Consider the following 18,896-nt stretch of genomic DNA (forward strand, 5'->3'; position numbering starts at 1 on the left):
AAGAGAAAGAGAGAGAGAGATACTACTGCTAGTAAGACATCCTCAGTGAAAGAACAAAGGACTTATGGGGCTTCCCTGGTGGCTCAGCAGTGAAGAATCCACCTGCCAATGCAGGGGACACGGGGTCGAGCCCTGGTCCGGGAAGATCCCACATGCTGCGGAGCAACTAAGCCCATGTGCCACAACTACTGAGCCTGTGCTCTAGAGCCCGCGAGCCAGAACTACTGAAGCCCACGCACTTAGAGCCCGTGCTCTGCAACAAGAGAAGCCACAGCAATGAGAAGCCTGCACACCGCAAGGAAGAGTAGCCCCAACTCATGTAACTAGAGAAAGCCCGTGCACAGCAAGGAAGACCCAACGCAGCCAAAAATAAATAAATAAGAAAAGAACAAAGGACTTTTCGTGTCTAAGGAGCAAGTTCAAGTTGGTTTTGTGCACTGCACCCCCTCCTTCAAGACTCGTAAACCTAAATAAAACCTTGAGCCATTTTTACTTCTCCATTTTCTTCTTTCACATCCCTACTCCTAGGTTTTGAGAGAAAAGAATTTTAGCTAAGGCTATTGAAAATTTCCCCTAGAGTAGGTCTTATGTTATTCAAAAATTCTTATTATTCCATGTCACACTAGCACTGTCCATTTAGATTATGACCAATAAAAGGTTCATTAATCACCACCGTTTTCCTGTATTTTTTGTCATCTTCCATGCAGAGGTTTTTGTTTGGGGTTATTTTCTCGAGAATTTTCTTGACAGATTTCCTCAGAGTACAGGGGTGTAGATTTCCCAAGGCACTATGTTTTTAAAAATGCCTTCTTTTTGCTCTCATGTAATGATTTGACTGGATATAAGATTTTCAGATCATAATCCATTTTTCCCCCAAATAGCCTGTAGATATAATACCTTTGTCTCTCAAGAGCCTCCAATATTGCTGATAGTCCAATTATGGCCTCTCTCTTTTTTTGTCAATAACTTGTTCTTTCTGGCTGATGAGGGTTAAATTAATCCTTGAAGCTCAGAACATTCACCAGGATACTTCTTTGTGTGAGTGTGTCTTTTTATTAAACCCACCTGGGACCAGGGGAATCCTTTAAATGTAAATAATCAAGGCTGTCTTTAGTTTTCTTCTATCTTCTCCTCTCTCCTTCTGGAACTCCTATTATTAGACTACTAAGTCTCTGCCTAATTGGTCCTCTATGTGTTGTATTTGTGCATTTTTCTTAGAAGTTAGTATGCTTTGTTTTCTTTTGCTTCGGGTTATTGGGACAACCCCCTACACCCACCCCAAATACTAATTTAGTTTTCAGAAACTATCATTCTCTTTCATTTCTGCGTTGAATTTCTCAATTTAGAAATCATGCTTCTTAGTTGCGTAATTTCATTTTTTATGCTCTAATTCTATCTTCTTAAAAGTTCTCATTGTGGTTTTTCCCTCATTATGTTTTAATTGAATTTCGCTTCTGTCTCCCATGAATTCTGCCTCTATTGCCCACGTCTTCTGGCCATTCAGTTTGGGCTCTTCCCTAAAAATGACACGTTCCCTTTGTTTGTAGTACATTTGCCTGATCATTAGGCAACTCGGCTGCTGGAATCCCTCAAGCAGAGTGGACTGATTGCCACTGTAACATGGGCCAGCAGTACTGGGACAGGAAGCCAGGACTTTTCAGTTTAGGATTTAGGTTGTGGGGAGAGGTCATGGTTCTCAGATGTAAGAAAGCTAAACCTCCCTTCTAGCGCTCCTGGGAACAGTGGAATCACCTCCGTTTCCCCCAGAGATGGTTACAGCAAGGGAGAGGAGGTAAGGCAGCCAGATCTGGACCCTCAGCCCTAGATGTCAAACAGTTAGCTCTTAGCTGTGTCTGGACTCTTCATTTGATGCCTGACTTGTCCTAGATGGGAGGGACTGAGATGAGGAGTGACTGCACAGGTTGTCATTTTCCCAGAATTCCCTAAGGATAGGCCAGGGCAGCACTTCTGGCCCAAATCAGTGGGGCTCTGAAGGCCAGAGACTGCTTCCTACATTCCCTTGGCAGCTCTGATTCAACCTCATTAGATACAGCAATGGTGCTCCTCCACCACATTTTTCCCCCTGGGCTGGTCCATGAAAACAAAGTAAAAATTTTAAATTCCAGTTACACTGGTGATAAGTTCAAAATCACAGTTTCTCAGAATCAGGGACATAGAGAACAGACTGGTGGTTGCCAAGGGGGAGGGTGTGTGAGAGGGATGGATTGGGAGTTTGGGATTAGCAGATGCAAACTGGTATATATAGAATGGATAAACAACAAGCTCCTACTGTATAGCACAGGGAACTATATTCACTATCCTTTGATTAAATCGTAATGGAAAAGAATATGAAAAAAATGCGTATATATGTATAACTGAGTCAGTTTGCTATACAGCAGTAATTAACACAGCATTGTAAATCAACTATACTTCAATTTTTAAAAAAGACAAAAACTACTGCAGTTTCTGAGGAAAAGATGTTTGACTGGAAAACTTTGTTAACTTTTCAACTAGTTTTCCTTTGTTTCTATCTCTTTCGTTACCAGACCTCTTGTTTGCCAATCAACATCTGCTGTTTCGAAAGGCCCGCCTTGCAGACTCCTGGGTGTCATGGCAACCTCTGGGCACTACACTCCTACCTGGCCACAGTCTGCTTCCCGATCACAATTCCAACGTGTGGAGGGGGAGGTTTCTTCCCACACTGCCCAGCAATGCTCAGGACACCAGCTAGGTGTCCAAAACTTCAACTCAATTCTGATACTATCTACCTGGAGATAGCATCAGATCCCACGGGCTAAGGACTCAGTCCTATAATACTGCCCAGCCCCCTCTTCAGACACCAGTTGCAAGTCCAGGTTGTCACCTGTGCTTCTGACCTACTGACTATAGATGGGAGGCTCTCACGACCCCCTCCCTGGGTTCGATTAATTTGCTAGAGCAGCTCATAGAACTCAGAGAAACATTTTACTTACTTGATTACTGGCTTATTAGAAAAGGACGTAACTGAGGAACAGGCAGATGGAAGAGACGCATAGGGCAAGGTATGGGGAAGGGGTGTGGAGCTTCCATGCCCTCTCCAGGCCTGCCATTCTCTCCAGATCTCCATGTGTCCATCAACCAGGAAGGTCTTCGAACTCTGTCCTTTCGGGTTTTTATAAAGGCTTCAATACAAAGACACGATTGATTACATCATTGTCTGTTGGTAACTGATTCAACCTCCCGGATGTCATGTCGGGGTGGGAGGGGTGGAGCTAAAAGTGCCAGCCCTCTAATCACAGGGCTGGCTCTTCTGGCAGCCAGTCCCCGTCTTAGATGTGGTCCAAAAGTCACCTCATTCACATAACAAAAGACACCTTCCTGGCTCTCACCCCTTAAGGAATGCTAAGGGTTTTAGGAGCTTTGTGCCAGGAATGGGGATGAAGACCAAATATATGTTTCTTATCATAAACCACAATATCACAGCCACTTCACCTAGAGATGGACGAAGTGAGGTCCTAAGAGCAGAGTCTCAACCTTCCTCTGCCCAAGGCCACCACCCTTCTCTGCTCCACTGTCCTTGACTTCCATAAAGTGCATTCTCCAGTTATAGACCTCCACTGAAATGTTCCTCAAAGTGTACCGGAAGGTGCCCGCATCAGAATCTCAGGAGAACTGATACAGGCTGAGAGTTCTCGACTTCATCTCAGGGGAGTAGGGACCTGTGGTTGGCATTTTAAATAATTTTTATTCATACTACAGTCTGGGAACCATGGAAACTATAAAGCCTTGTGGAAGAAAATTCCCTTTCAGATGGCCAGTTCTAGTCCCCCACACTCTCCGCTCAGAGTGCCCCAAGTCAGCGAACACCTGGGAAACTGCCTCTGAATTATACAAAAACCAGTTGTCCATTAAAAGAATGATAGCTGGGAACATTCCAGCTGGGTAAAATTCCTTGAGTGTTGCCCACGTCGTGGGTGCAACTCATTCCACAGAGCATGTGCAATGCCCTGCCGTAAACGCCAGGTTCTCTCAGCCTTGGGATTTCGTGGACTATTCTCGCAGGAATGCAGGCCTGTGTCCTGAAGTCTTGTAACAGCCTGCCATGCCTTGCAGCTCAGTCCATTGGTGCTAACATTCTGGACAGTATTATATGGGCTACACTAGCACTATTTATAATAATTCAAATTAATCAGATTGATTTTCTCCTTGAATGCTAGAACATTCACTCTGAACCATCAAGGGCTGAGGGTCAGTTATCCTAGAAAAGCTCATGCAACCCTCTCCATTAGATTGTGAACCATTCTCTTCCTCAAGCCTTGAAGGAAAGAGGAGCTACTTTGTCGACTGGGTAGCGAAACTTTCGTTTTTACTTAGCGACCACAGCCTAACACTGGAGATCCTTATGATACTAACACAAAGCTTTCTTTTTTTTTTTTTTTTTTTTTTTTTTTTTGCGGTATGCGGGCCTCTCGTTCTGGCCTCTCCAGTTGCGGAGCACAGGCTCCGGACGCGCAGGCTCAGCGGCCATGGCTCACGGGACCAACCGCTCCGCGGCATGTGGGAACCTCCCGGACCGGGACACGAACCCGTGTCCCCTGCCTCGGCAGGCGGACTCTCAACCACTGCGCCACCAGGGAAGCCCCTAACACAAAGCTTTTATTGAGAATGTGCCTTTGCATATGTATTATCTCCCTTAATTCTCAGATCAACCTGAAAAGGAGGTAACGCTGGTGTCCACCGAGGCACACAGAGGTACAGGGGGCAAGTGGTGATGCTGACAAGTGGCTGCAAGCAGTCTGGCTCCACAGTGTGCGTTCCTAACTGTTGTGTGATTAGCTATAGGCATAAGATTCGTGATCAAGGCATACTTATCCTTATTTGTTCATTAATTCCTCCAATATAATGGACTTCGTGTCAGGTCGTAACCTGGGTGCTTGGGACACAAAGTCGGATATTCTGACCCTCCCTGCTGTGACATTCCCAATCGAATGATGAAGACAAACAACTAAAAGGTCAATTAAACTAATGAGCGTTAAGTGAGGGGTGAGGTTATGGAGGCACAGACACAGGGTGGAGGGCGCTGTACCTAACCCATAGTTAGATAAGTCATGCTGGAGTTGGCTTCTGAGTCCCAAGGTCAGAGTTAGTTAGAGGAACTGGGGGACCCAGATGAGGAAGCAGAGCAGAACAAAGGCCCAGAGCAGGAAAGGGCAGATGTCAGGGAAGCTACAGGAAGTTTACTACCGGGAGAGTTTATATGAATGGGCTAGGCAAGTGGCAAGGGACAAGACTGGAGGGATTGGCAGGGACCTAACTTAAATGGCCTCTGCATGAGAAAAGCTTGAGCTTTATCCTGAAGGTCACACCAAGCCATTCAAGCTTTTTAAGAGGAAGAGTAACTAGGTCGGTCAGCTTTTCTTCATATTAAAAGGATACTGGTGTCACAGGAGGGATGGCCTTGCCTGCCACTCAGCTCTCAGATCACAGAGGCCCAAGTTCAATTGGCACAGGGGCCACAAACCTCCTGGACAACAGCATGTTTGGCCAGAAAAAGTTTGTAAAGAATTATGAAAATGCTATGAGCATCTCTTTAAAACTGACTTTTAAAAAAATGTAGAAAGTATGAACTGATTATGTCCAATGAAATAAACTGAAAATGTTATTGAAGTGCCAGGCACCAAAAGTTTTTGTTTTTTTTCAAACTTTATAATTAATGTTTTTATTTTTTAATTTTTTAAATTTTTTAATATCTTTACTGATTGGAGTATAACTGTTTTACAGTGGTGTGTTAGTTTCTGCTTTACAACAAAGTGAATCAGTTATACATATACATATGTTCCCATATCTCTTCCCTCTTGTGTCTTCTTCCCTCCCACCCTCCCTATCCCACCCCTCTAGGTGGTCACAAAGCACCAAGCTGATCTCCCTGTGCTATGCGGCTGCTTCCCACTAGCTATCTAATTTACATTTGGTAGTGTACATATGTCCATGCCACTCTCTCACTTCGTCACAGATTACCCTTCCCCCTCCCCATATCCTCAAGTCCATGCTCTAGTAGGTCTGTGTTTTATTCCCATCCTACCCCTAGTCTCTTCATGACATTTTTTTTTCTTAGATTCCATATATAAGTGTTAGCCTACAGTATTTGTCTCTTTCTGACTTACTTCACTCTGTATGACAGTCTGTAGGTCCATCCACCTCACTACAAATAACTCAGTTTCGTTTCTTTTTCATGGCTGAGTAATATTCCATTGTATATATGTGCCACATCTTCTTTATCCATTCATCTGTTGATGGACACTTAGGTTGCTTCCCTGTCCTGGCTATTGTAAATAGAGCTGCAATGAACATTGTGGTACATGACTCTTTTTGAATTATGGTTTTCTCAGGGTATATGCCCAGTAGTGGGATTGCTGGGTCATATGGTAGTTCTATTTTTGTTTTTTTAAGGAACCTCCATACTGTTCTCCATAGTGTCTGTATCAATTTACATTCCCACCAACAGTGCGAGAGGTTTCCCTTTTCTCCACACCCTCTCCAGCATTTATTGTTTCTAGATTTTATGATGATGGCCATTCTGACTGGTGTGAGATGATATCTCACCCCCTAAAGTTTTAAGGATAAATTCTTTCAAGCTTTCAAGGAACAGATAATTCCTAGCTAAATAAAGTTTTTTTCTAGAGCATAGATTAAAAAAGAAAAAAAAAAAGGCCAGCTGGCTTTGTAGTTAGCATAACCTCACTCTACAGCCTAGAAAATATTTCATAAAATACTAGCAAATAAAGTTCAGAAATGTATTGGAAAAACAGTACCCAAAAGCTTTAAGTAAGCCTTATTTCAGAAATGTAAATATAGGTAGACTCTGAAAATAATGTTACCTCAGAAATGCAGAGGGTTTTGTGCTAAAAGAGGGAGCGAAATAACATTTGGGAAAACTGATCTTTGGTCTGGATGCCTGCGTGGGCCATTTAGTTGCACAAATGTTAATCAATTATTTCCATGCCTACCTTGCCTTGGGGAAATATCCTAAAGGCAAAGATTTTAGCAGTGTGTTCTGGTTGGCAATGTAAATTTTCATACGGTTAAAAAGAAAAGATGTGTGTAATAAGCAATAGGAAAGCCTTAAGACTCTCAGGTAAATAAGATTAAGAAATGGAAGAAATTTCAGTGGCTAAAAATCATACATAAAGAATACTCAATCATAACCAGTCACTTAAAAATCTATAATTTAGACGATGAGGTACAATATTTTCATCTGTCAAATTTAAAAAGACTTCGAAAATGGCAATCCTGAGTTCTAGCAATGATGCCAAGTAACGAGCAGTTACACACACCCTCTCTTGAAACATTTCGGCAATACGTGTCAGCACACTGGAAGGAAATAATACATTAACAGTGACTTTTGTTTTTTCTTTATTTAAAAAATTGAGATATAATTCCCATACCGTAAGATTTGCCTTTTAAAATGTACAATTCAGAGGTGCTTTTTTGTTTGTTTTGTTGTTGTGCAACAATCACCACTATCTAATTGCAAAACATTTCCATCATTCAAAAAAGAAACCTTGAACCTGTTAGGAGTCACTCCTCTTTCCTCCCATCCTCCAGCCTCTGGCAGCTACTAATCTACTTCCTGTCCCCATGGATTTGCCTACTCTAGACATTGCATACAAATGGAATCATACAGTATGTAGCCTTTTGTACCTGACATCTTTCACTTAGCATAATGTTTCCAAGGTTGGGTAGTGGCATGTATCAATAGTTCACTGTTGCAATTTCCAAATATCTGTGCCCATATCTTTCATTTCTTCCTCACATACTCCTTAAATCCCAATAATCTGATTTCTGCTCCTTCCACTCTACTGAACAGCCGTGGTTTTTGGCTTTTTTGGCCATGCCACGCAGCTTGCAGGACCTTAGTTCCCCAACCAGGGATTGAACCAGGGCCCTCTGTAGTGAAATCATGGAGTCCTAACCACCAGACCGCCAGGGAATTCCCAGGGCAGCCATTCTTCAAACTTTTTTTGGCACAGTGGTTACTCTCAGGGTCAGGAGCGATTTCTGGCTCTGTCTGACATCCCACACTTTTCTCTTTCCCTGAAGAGAGTATAATGTAAAACAAGACAGACCATCCATAAAGAAGCTATGTTCTCACATGCTGACACTTCACCTATCATTATGCAACGATTTACAGTGGCTTGAAATCCAACAACATTGGTGCCCCTGCAGGAAGTACGTCTGCTCCTGAACTCACCAGCCATCATTCCTTTTCGTCCATGTCCCCACTGACCATTTCCTTCTTGAAACCTCTCTAAGGCACCTGTGGCACTCCTTTCACTACTTCTTCTTTGAAAGGGGAGAGGAGTTAACCATCACTTTATACACATTAGCTCCCCATTTCCACATGGTTAATAAATGTAGGCTCAGAAAGATTAAGTAAACTGCCCTAAATCCCATAGCTACCAAAAGGCTGTCTGACTCCACATTGGCAGCCTCTTTCCCTGGATGCTTTTCTCCCATCGTATGTCTAAATAGGTCCCCAAGATTCTCGTCCATTGACACTCTCTCTCTGGTTATCCCATTCATTGTCTCAACTATCACGTCTATGGAAAGGTCTCCCGAGTCTCCACTTCCAAGCCTGCTCTTTTCCGTGCTCCAGAGCAGCCTGTCAATGGTCTGCAGAATTCTGTAACATCCTGCCTATGTTCCTTCCACTGGCCTGGTGTTGGTCAGCCATGAGGGAAGATGACAGAGGTGCCAGGGCTGATGACATGGGTAAGAAAACAGTGAAAACCAGTTGGCAATGGGAGGTGTGGAGGCAGCAGCGGGGGCAGAACAGATACTTCCAGTCCTGGTATAAAGAAATGATATCCTTAAATTGTTTAATTACAAGTCCATGCTGTTAGCACGGATGTCTTAATGATGAATCAACTGAACAGCAAAGCACATGAAACTACCCACAGTCTCTGCCAATCTCTCCCAGGACAGCGCAGGGGTCGTGTAAGGTGTTGAGCACATTTTGGTTCTTAGGCAAGTAGCTGCTTAAGAAACTGTTAAAGTTATACATTTTTATTTGTTTTTAGAAAATGTGGAGATAGTGATTCTAAGCTATCTTGCAGATATTAGTATTTTTAAGGCAAATTACTCAAACGCATTCCTTGCAGCTCTGCAGGGATAACTGCTCACCATTTTGCAATGTTTGTTTCCTTTCCAACAGAAAGGAAGTTGGTGTAGTCATAAACTATAACTTGAAACGAATAAATAATACAAACACTACTATATCCTACTAAACATGAGAAGGAAATGTCTGAACTATTTTCATAAACATGAACAGTCTTGTACTAATCTTACCTATCAAATAATATATGTAAAGCATTTACCTTAAACTAGCTTTATGATTATTCTTGTTTGGCAGGTTTGAATCTGGTTCTCTAGAACAATTTGAGTTGGAATATAGATGGTTATTGAAATTATGGATTTTTAAAAAAATTTTTAAGGTTTATATACTGAGTTATAAAGCTGCTGTAGGCAGAATTTTAAACAACGGGATCTGGTGGAGCGACCGATGATGCTGGGGCCTGATTGATGCAGGGGCTACTCCCAGATCAACCGACAACTGTCCACCTACCCTCTGTGACCACAGCTTTCACAGTGGGTGTCTCAGCTTTCTACTCTAAAATAAGGGCAAGGGCTTTTCAAAGTTTGCCTAGCTATAAAACTCTAAGACTTACACCAACTTTTTGTTGACCGTTTCTTAAACGTTAGGGTTAGAAGTATACTTTACAAACCAGGAGGAACGAGCTTGTTTACTGGGTCAAGGTGCTAGGAGTGGGGCCCCTGGCAGGCCACAGCCAAACCCCTTCTAGAGTCTTTCTCCCCTGGGACTGGCTCTCCAGTTAAGAGCGTTCTTCTCACGGGGTGGTGGTAAAACAGGCCTGGGGGTGCCTCTAAGCTTGGGTGGAGCCTGACCCTGGACAGTGTGTGGGATGACACCTTTTCGATGTCCAGCAGCAAAACCATTCCTTTCTTTTCCTTGGATCTGCCCTTCCTCGCCATTGGGGTGGTAAGATCTCAAAGGGTGAGTTCAGGTTGTACGCGCAGGCGAGAGGGGACTAAAGGACCACTGAGTCTTTCCTAAATGTTATAATGGGCCAGGGCTTCTCACATCTGCTTGCACAGAACAAAGAGCAGTGCTCAGGCTCCACCCAGAATAATTAAACCAGACTCTGCAGGCGGGGCCCAGGCATCTGTATTTTTTTAAGTTCTACTGGTGATTCTAACATGCGACCGATACAGAAAAGCCTGACATTAAGTCATACATCTCACCTGTAGCACAGGTAAAGAGAAGATTTCAAAAATTACGCTACAGAATTCTTCAAATAATTCTGCTGTGAATGGTGGAACATGTTAGATTATTTATAAAAATATAAAAGACAAGAAACAAAAATACATTATTGCTAATGTTTTGATTGTATTCAAATTTTTATTTTTTGAACAAAAAACTTAAGACAATGATTTTAAATAATAAACATGGTATATTCTAGACACTTGGTGTTTTTTTTTTTAGATGGTTTATTAAATTTGGACTCTTACAGTTCTGCTGTGATGCTTTCTTCATCATTATAATAACATTTATATTATTTCTTGCCATTTTATCATCGCTCTAAACTTGCTAAACAAAGAATCACTCTGTCTGCTTAAGTGAAGCTTCACTGGAAGGAAATACTCCACTACCACATTAAAAACACACATATACAGAACAGTCATTTTTTTATATTTACAAACACAAGAAGTCTGTCCAGCCATTTGGGTTTTGTTGTTACACTGCCCATACCGAGATCAGCAAAAAGCTAAGGAATAAGCAAGATTTCACTTCAGCAGTGCAAAGGATGGCATCAACCAAACTTCGTTAAACAAACCAACAAATTACGAACACGGTCAGCAAAGTTCAGCTTGCGTGATACTGACTTAAAAAAATAAACAGAGTGGGTCACAACTAGACTGGTTTTCGCTATGCAACTTTCCTCAGGGAACAATACTACCCCCATTTCACATAGAAAGGAATATGCATCAAAGCCTTTGTTCATGAAGAAAATGCCCTTCAAACAAATTCATCATAAGGCAAAAAACAAAACAAAAAAACCGAAAAAACTGAATGAAGCAGTTTGGCCCAGAGAAAGCTTGTATATACTGTGTATACTCAGTACACACACATTTACAGATATACTGCAATTTAAACCATGTATATACTCATTAGACAATTAAATGAAATTGGCTCAGTGAAAAAGTGTTCATTTTTTATAAATATGTAGTTATTGCTAATATGTGACACCTTATGCTTTGACATGGAAATTGCAGTAACTTGCGAGTTTGAAGCTGCCATATTGCCAGTGTCAGCCCTGCAGCAGGCATTCATATGGACAACATGCCATCCAATCCTGAAGAAAGAGTAAAACATTCACTACAAAAAAAAAAAAAAAAAAAAAGAAAAAAAAAGAAAAACGAAAGGCTTATGCACTGTCCCTTACATTTCTGCCTATTCTTTTTTTTCTTTTAAACAAAAACAAGTCCAGCTCACCACAACTTAAGCACAACCTGACAAGCGAATTTAGTGGCATGATGGGGAGAGAACAGTGAAATACAGCATGCATTTACAACCAGAACTGCTCTAGTCTATTTTGCCGTACAAACTGGAATACAAAAATCCAATTTAAATAAGACTAGACTAACAGTAATAGTAAATTAAAAAACAAAACAAAACACACACACACACACACACACACACATAGACTTAGTTGGATACTGATTAATTTTAAGAGTAAAACTCATCCTGTCCCCTGTTAATACTCTACTGCAATTTATTTATTGATGGCTAGAATATTTATTTACTTAAAAAAGATATTAAATACCTGTATCATGAAATTACATTCTTTTTAACAATAAGACAGACCGTGTAAGAAAATAGCTCATGTGTGAAATGTGTCTGAAGTGCATTTTTCCTCACAACTATCAAAACATCCATTCACACTAAAACAAACCCCCCCACCCCACCCCCTGCAAAAAGTTAAGGAAAGATGGGATGGGTCAGGTGAGGAGCAGGGAAGGAAAGACTTACCAGCACAGTGATTAACAATGGTTCAAGACAGAACCAACAAGAGTTGGTCAAAAAGATGCCTTCAAGACATGGCTACAATTAAAAACCAAACTCAACCACTTTTGGTTCGTTGCGGTGAGACCAAACAAATATTTCTCACAGATTCATATAAATACTAGACTCCAGCTCTTTTGTTATTATTATTTTTAAAGTTTTTCCATTTGTTTTCGCAAGGCCTAGCTACCGTATTACAGTTTATATTTCCTCTGCAACGACTACAAGAGGTAGGCATAAAGCATGAAAAAGTTTCTCAGTTAGTACCTCACTGCAGGCAGTTCACTGCATTAATACCTTTCACTTTAGACATGAAAAGGGATGGCACCTTCTGGTCTTTTCAAGCCCCCCGAACAAAGCTGTTGCCATCCCATACATATTCTAAATGAGTGTACTCACTATAAGAAACTTTCTCTACTGAAGGATACTGTCATAGTGTTTGTTGCAGAGCGTTCATATATATATATATATATAGATATAGATTTATTTATTTATGTATTTTTAAAAAGTAAACAAACAAACAACAACAAAAACCGAACCCAGGTTCCTAGAACCAATTCTCTTGATTCTCTACGTCCGCAAAATAAAGTATAACCATTTGGCCAAGACTACAGATGTGTTTTTTTTTTTTTCCTTTCCTTTTCACAGATGCAAGTGCCATGCAAAATAAATTAGAGAACAGATACCAAAACATACATGTGATAAAACTACTGAAGGTAGATTTTTTTAAAAGCATTTATATAAACATAATTTATAATCCTCTTTTTTTCCTTATGTACAGTCACAAAGCTGTAGTTAGACATCTAGGATTTCCTCGGCTGTGCCTCCACAGCGTAGTCTGTAGCGACCAGTTCTCCAGCTTATTGTTGGGTCCCATAATGCCGACAAAAAAATGTATATTGTCATGGATTCACGGATGAACCAAGCTACCGCATAATCAAGTTTTGAAAAACACAGTGTGCCACCCTAGGAATTAAAAAAATAAATTATGTACTGTCAGACTAAAGACCCAGTTTAAAAAATGAAATTCTTCAATTTCACTCTTTTAAATACACTATATAAAGTCAAGTCTGCTTCTTAAGATAATTCAACTGTCATGCTATATTGGTTAAGGAAATGTTAATTAGGAAGAAAAGCAGCATTAAAATAACTGCTATCCTAACATATTCTTAGTTTGAAGACTTGATGATTTGCTTTACATCATTCTTTTTTTTTTTTTTTTTTGGAGCCTTAATAAAAGTGATTGTATAACCAGCTGAAAGTTGAAAATCAAGTTCCATTTTGTGTCCACGTTCCACTAAGGAAAGTAATGCTTAAACCTGATTTTAACCTTCACTGGGAGGCTGAAGAATGGCTCAGATAGATTTTCTTCAACTTCTTCTAAATCAAAAGTGTTTTGGTTCCACCAAATGACCGCCAACTTTCCCAAGCCTATCCACATACCTGGACACCCCTGAGTTGAATGTAGTCAAATATAAACCATGCCAGGCAATGACACATGAAAAATACCATAATATCCCATCTGAATACATGGTGGGCTGCCCATCCAATAATTAAACTGGCAACAAAGCATTCTGAAATTGGCTCACAAATTATTGTTGCAGGAAGCATGTTAATTCGTAATTTGGTCCACCTTAAACAAACAAACAAAAAGGGATTTTCTTTAAACAGCCTGGTTACAAGACTAAACAATTTTTCTCAAAACGATCAGGCCCCCCGCTTGCCGCAACTAGAGAAAGCCCTTGCACAGAAACGAAGACCCAACACAGTCAAAAATAAATAATAATTTTTTTAAGTTTATCCTGTTATATAAAAGCCTTTTATATAAACTTTAAAGAGTATTTAATGAATCTCTTTTCTATTTTTATTTAGTATCTCAAAGAAAAAAGTCTATCAATTCATTTGTATGGCCTATACTCTGATGAATAAAGATAATAAAATTCAAAGGGTAGAAAGTTAGAAAAGAGAGATTGGCATAAAAAAATTCAAAGTCTCGACATCTCTTTTTTGAAAGCTTTCAGTGTTACATAGGAAAGAAAATATATTTAGATGTTAAATTTATTTTAATAAGGAAGTTAACCTCCCTTTTCTGGAAATAAACAAAATCTGACTTTTAGGTTTTTTTTAAAAACCAAGTTAAAACCATGTAAAAATTACTCTCCCTTCCCCTTTTCTTTTAATAGAGTATAAAAAGAAGAAATCCAGCTGATTTACCTGATCATTCTGGATTGAAACTGAGAAATTGAATACGAGCCAGAGTTTTGCATTGCAACTTGAGTGGACATTGCAAACCTCCAACCTCTGAAAATTAAGACAATTATAAAATGAGCTATGATGATCAACACACGTAAGCATGACTGGTTATACATTTATTCATCCCTATAAAGAGTAAGAAGCCTTATTTACAGTAGCCAAGATATGGAAGTACACACACACACACACACACACACACACACACACACACTCTAGAATATTAGTCATAAAAAAAGAATGAAATCCTGTTATTTGCAACAATGTGCATGGACCTAGAGGGTATCATGCTTAGTGAGATAAGTGAGACAGAGAAAGACAAATAGTCTGTTATCACTTATATGTGGAAATCTAAAAAATAAAACGAATGACTAAACAAAAAAGAAAAGACTCACAGACTTAGAGAACTAGTGGTTAGCAGTGGGGAGATGGAAGGAGTGGGGGGGCAAGATAGGGAAAGAGAATGAAGAGATAGAAACTACCTTTTATAAAATAGGCAACAAGGATATATTGTACAGCACAGGGAAATACAGCCATTATTTTGCTATACCTTTAAATGGAGTATAATCTATAAAAATACTGAATCACTATGTTGTATACCTAAAACTATATAATACTGTAAATCAACTATATTTGAATTAAAAAAAAAAAGTGAGCAACTGCCAGTGTTCAGGGTGAGCCTCGTCCCAGGATAGCACCCTACGTAGGGTACATCATACTTATACACATTTTAGTCATTACAGAGGCCCATGATAGTACCACCTAAGAAATGCAGGGCTTCCCTGGTGGCGCAGTGGTTGGGAGTCCGCCTGCCGATGCAGGAGACACGGGTTCGTGCCCTGGTCCGGGAAGATCCCACATGCCGCGGAGCAACTAAGCCCGTGAGCCATGGCCGCTGGGCCTGTGCTCCGCAACGGGAGAGGCCACAACAGTGAGAGGCCCGCATACCGCAAAAAAAAAAAAGAAAAAAAAAAAAGAAATGCAAGGAACAGCCAACCTCTCAGTTCACAGTTTAATAAACTTAAAATACAGACAATCTGAAAGTACTAAATGGAGTGGGTCCTGTATTTAATAGTTTAGTCTCTGAACACTATTAATAAAAAAAAAAGGGGGGGGGCAGGATGTGAAACCAAAAGTGAAACCATGGACCACATTAACACCATCAGAAGAGAAGTTTAAAAACATACTTCAATTTTTAAGATCACATCCTTAGTAAATTATCAGACAAGGAAACGACCCCCTTTAAAAAAGCAAATGAGTGTCATTGTGTGATAGAGAAATGTTATTAAGCCAATCATGTGAATCATTAGGTGGCTTCTTAGCAAATTATCAAATACTCTACCGAGAAATTTCAAAATTTGAAATCACGTTCTTTAAATTTTCACCTACTGGCTTATGACTGCACTGACATTTTTAATTCTTCTAAAACACATAAAAATTTACATCCATAATAATGAAAATTTATCATCACAGGAAGCTTCAATTTAATAAATTCAAACCATGCAGTTTTTTTTAGGGTTTAAATGCATTTATTTTATTTTTAAATTGAAGTATAGTATAACATTAATTTACAATGTTGTGTTAGTTTCAAGTGTACAGCAAAGTGATTCAGTGTGTATGTATCTGTATGCTATACAGTAGGTCCTTATTGTTTACTTGTTTTATATAGTGTTTATATGTTAACCCCAAACTCCTGAGTTATCTCCCCCCACCCCTCCTATCCTCATTGGTAAACATAAGTTTGGTTTCTATGTCTGTGAATTTACTTCTGTTTTGTAAATAAGTTCATTTGAATCATTTTTTTAGATTCCATCTACAAGTGATATTATATGATATTTGTCCTTCTCTGATTTCACTTAATATAATCTCTAGGTCCATCCACGTTGCTGCAAATTACATTATTTCATTGTTTTTTATGACTGAGTAATATTCCATTATATATTCAGACCACATCTTCTTTATCTATTCACCTGTTGATGTGCATTTATGTTGCTTCCATGTCTTGGCTATTGCAAATAGTGCTGCTATGAACATTGGGGTGCATGTATCTTTAAACTAGAATTTTCTCCAGATATATACCCAGGAGTGGGATTGTGGGATCATATGGTAACTCTATTTTTAGTTTTTTTAAGGAAACTCCATACTGCTCTAGAAACCACATTAATTTGAAGAATGTAGAGAAATTAGAACATTTATTTGCTTCATTAGTACATAACTGAATAATTAATAGGAATTACATTCTAAAAGTATTAAACTATTCTGTACTCACTAGCAAAAAATAAAATAAAATAGCTCTTAATCCATGGGTTTAACAAACCAACAGAAGTTAGGAACCAAAAATGTAACAGCCTAATTTAATTTAGTTTTCTTACCGGTCAGCTATTGCTTTCGCCATAAAGTAATCTTCAGCAATGTATTGAGCAAAAGCTATAAGCCCTCCTGCTTGATCTAACACATCCTTTCTCATTAAACAAGACATTCCCGTCACACATTTGAAACCAGTGACATTGGCAGAGATATAGGACCTTGGATGAGAGGTTCCAAAATACACCTGCCAAAACAAAGCCAAAAACATATGTATACAATTAGAATTTTATGTTAAAAGTATGATGTTTATAAATTCTTTTTCCTAATAAATTTAAGTATGACTGGGTGAATATTCTATTATTCTTACATAAATTACCTGAATAAAAAGTGGTACAAAGTAATATTTACATATAGTAAGCAGTCAATAATTTCTTATTTGATTGACTACACTTGTTATTATCACCATTACAAAGAAGTATTTACTTCTAGGAGGGAAAAGTATATTTTATTCTCAAATAAATACTGTCTTCTCTAAAACTCCAAGATTTAAAGATTTACTGAAGTAAAACTTAATTTGGATTTAAATCAGACAGGTAAAAAATATCACTCACTTCATATAAAATAGTAATATTTAATGTGTTGTTTTCAGAATGTTCATGTAGATATACACACATCTACATATATATAGGTATACGTACGTACATGTATATGTGTATATGTATGCATGTGGCTACACACATGCGCACATTCATACACACAGTATTTATAGGTACATCAACCAATAGAACAATCCTATTTCTTAATTCCTTTTCTTGTGTCCTTTTATATAGCTAGCTATTTCCAGCCAGAGTCACTGAGCTTCCCAACTTCCCCATTTTTCAATGTATTTTTCATAAATAGGGTGGATACTAATATTCTGTCTTCCATTTTACTGCCCTTTTCCTAGATGTGCTTTGAAGTCATGAGAAATGCAAACTACTAAATTAATAGTAGAATTAAATGGTCATCACCCAACTTAGCAGATATAAAACCTATTTATTATTTACATCTTAGGTATGCTGCCTTTTGTAATTAGTCACCTCTCTGTATCCTAGGGTAATTGGTTCCAGGAGCCCTGTACCAAAATCCAAGGATGCTATTTGCGTATTATCTACACCTGTCAGATGACTTATAACACCTAATACAATGTAAATGCGAAGTAAAGAGTTGTAAATACAATGTAAATGCTATGTAAACAGTTACTGGTGCAAGGCAAATTCACATTTTGCTTTTTGTAACTTTCTGGAATTTTTTTGTCCGAATATTGTTGACCTACAGTTGGTTGCAGCCACAGATGTAGAACCCACAGACATGGAGGGCATTCTCAATGGCAGAAGTCACATACATGGCGTAGAACAAGGTAATTCTCAGAAATGATTAAGTATGTGATTCTTGCTACCTAACCTCTGTCCAGACTGGAATGAAGCCCTAGTATTTGTGGGATGGAAGTGAACCAAACTTCTAAAACCAGAAGCACACATCTTAATTCCTTAAGCAGTTATTAAGTGAGGTTTTAGGAATGAGGTGGGACTAGGTACTGTGTTGAAGGCTCCCAGGATTTCTTTACAGACTGGAATAATTCCTTTGGCCTATCTCCATTCACTCTGTATGACAGAGTGACCTTTAGGGATTAAACCTTTAAACTAAGGGAGAGGGTGTAATCTGGGAGATATCTATTATTGACATACAAATCAAGTTGGATATTCCAAAACAAAAAACACAACATGGTGCATAAGAATAAAAAGTTTTTGATTTTAAAGTAACTACCCAGAGCCTCTTTTACTAACCAAAAACTGGTATTTAAGACTAATGATTTCTTGCAGCAGGACAAATATACTCAGAGACAATATTAAGAAAGACCTCACGGTTCAAATTCCCAAAGGTAAAATACAAGTTTCTACAATGTACCTTTTACCCTCAGGTGACTGCAATTCAAAAGAACATAAATGCAGGTATGCTTAAAAGCAAGTTGGTATATTTAGATGCTGAAACTGTATATCCTTCCCTTATAACATGAAGTGTTCCCTCCTGAATGTTTAACAGTACAGGAATGGTTAAGTATAGCATATACATATGATAGACTATGATAAAGCCAATACAAATTATACTTTTATAAAATAATATTAATGATATGGGGAAAAAGTTATGAAGTGACAAAAGTAAGATATAAATTGAG

General features: G+C 39.0%; 1 protein-coding gene across 2 annotated transcripts in view; it reads right to left on the bottom strand.

Annotated features, from left to right (window-relative positions):
* Window positions 1-10,425: 10,425 nt before the first annotated feature.
* Window positions 10,426-18,896, bottom strand: part of UGCG (UDP-glucose ceramide glucosyltransferase) — a 37,658-nt gene continuing 29,187 nt past the window's right edge. Inside the window, exons 6-9 of one of the 2 annotated variants that reach the window (XM_059071576.2) lie at window positions 16,747-16,925; window positions 14,339-14,425; window positions 13,568-13,757; window positions 10,426-13,090 (exon numbers count right to left, since the gene is read on the bottom strand). In XM_059071576.2, coding sequence (XP_058927559.1) covers window positions 12,920-13,090; window positions 13,568-13,757; window positions 14,339-14,425; window positions 16,747-16,925 — 627 coding nt within the window. In that variant the 3' untranslated portion in view covers window positions 10,426-12,919. The remainder of the gene's footprint in view (window positions 13,091-13,567; window positions 13,758-14,338; window positions 14,426-16,746; window positions 16,926-18,896) is intronic. The other variant, XM_059071577.2, reaches the window with a different exon arrangement.

This window comes from Kogia breviceps, chromosome 8, assembly GCF_026419965.1.
Source record: "Kogia breviceps isolate mKogBre1 chromosome 8, mKogBre1 haplotype 1, whole genome shotgun sequence".
Classification (NCBI taxonomy): domain Eukaryota; kingdom Metazoa; phylum Chordata; class Mammalia; order Artiodactyla; family Physeteridae; genus Kogia; species Kogia breviceps.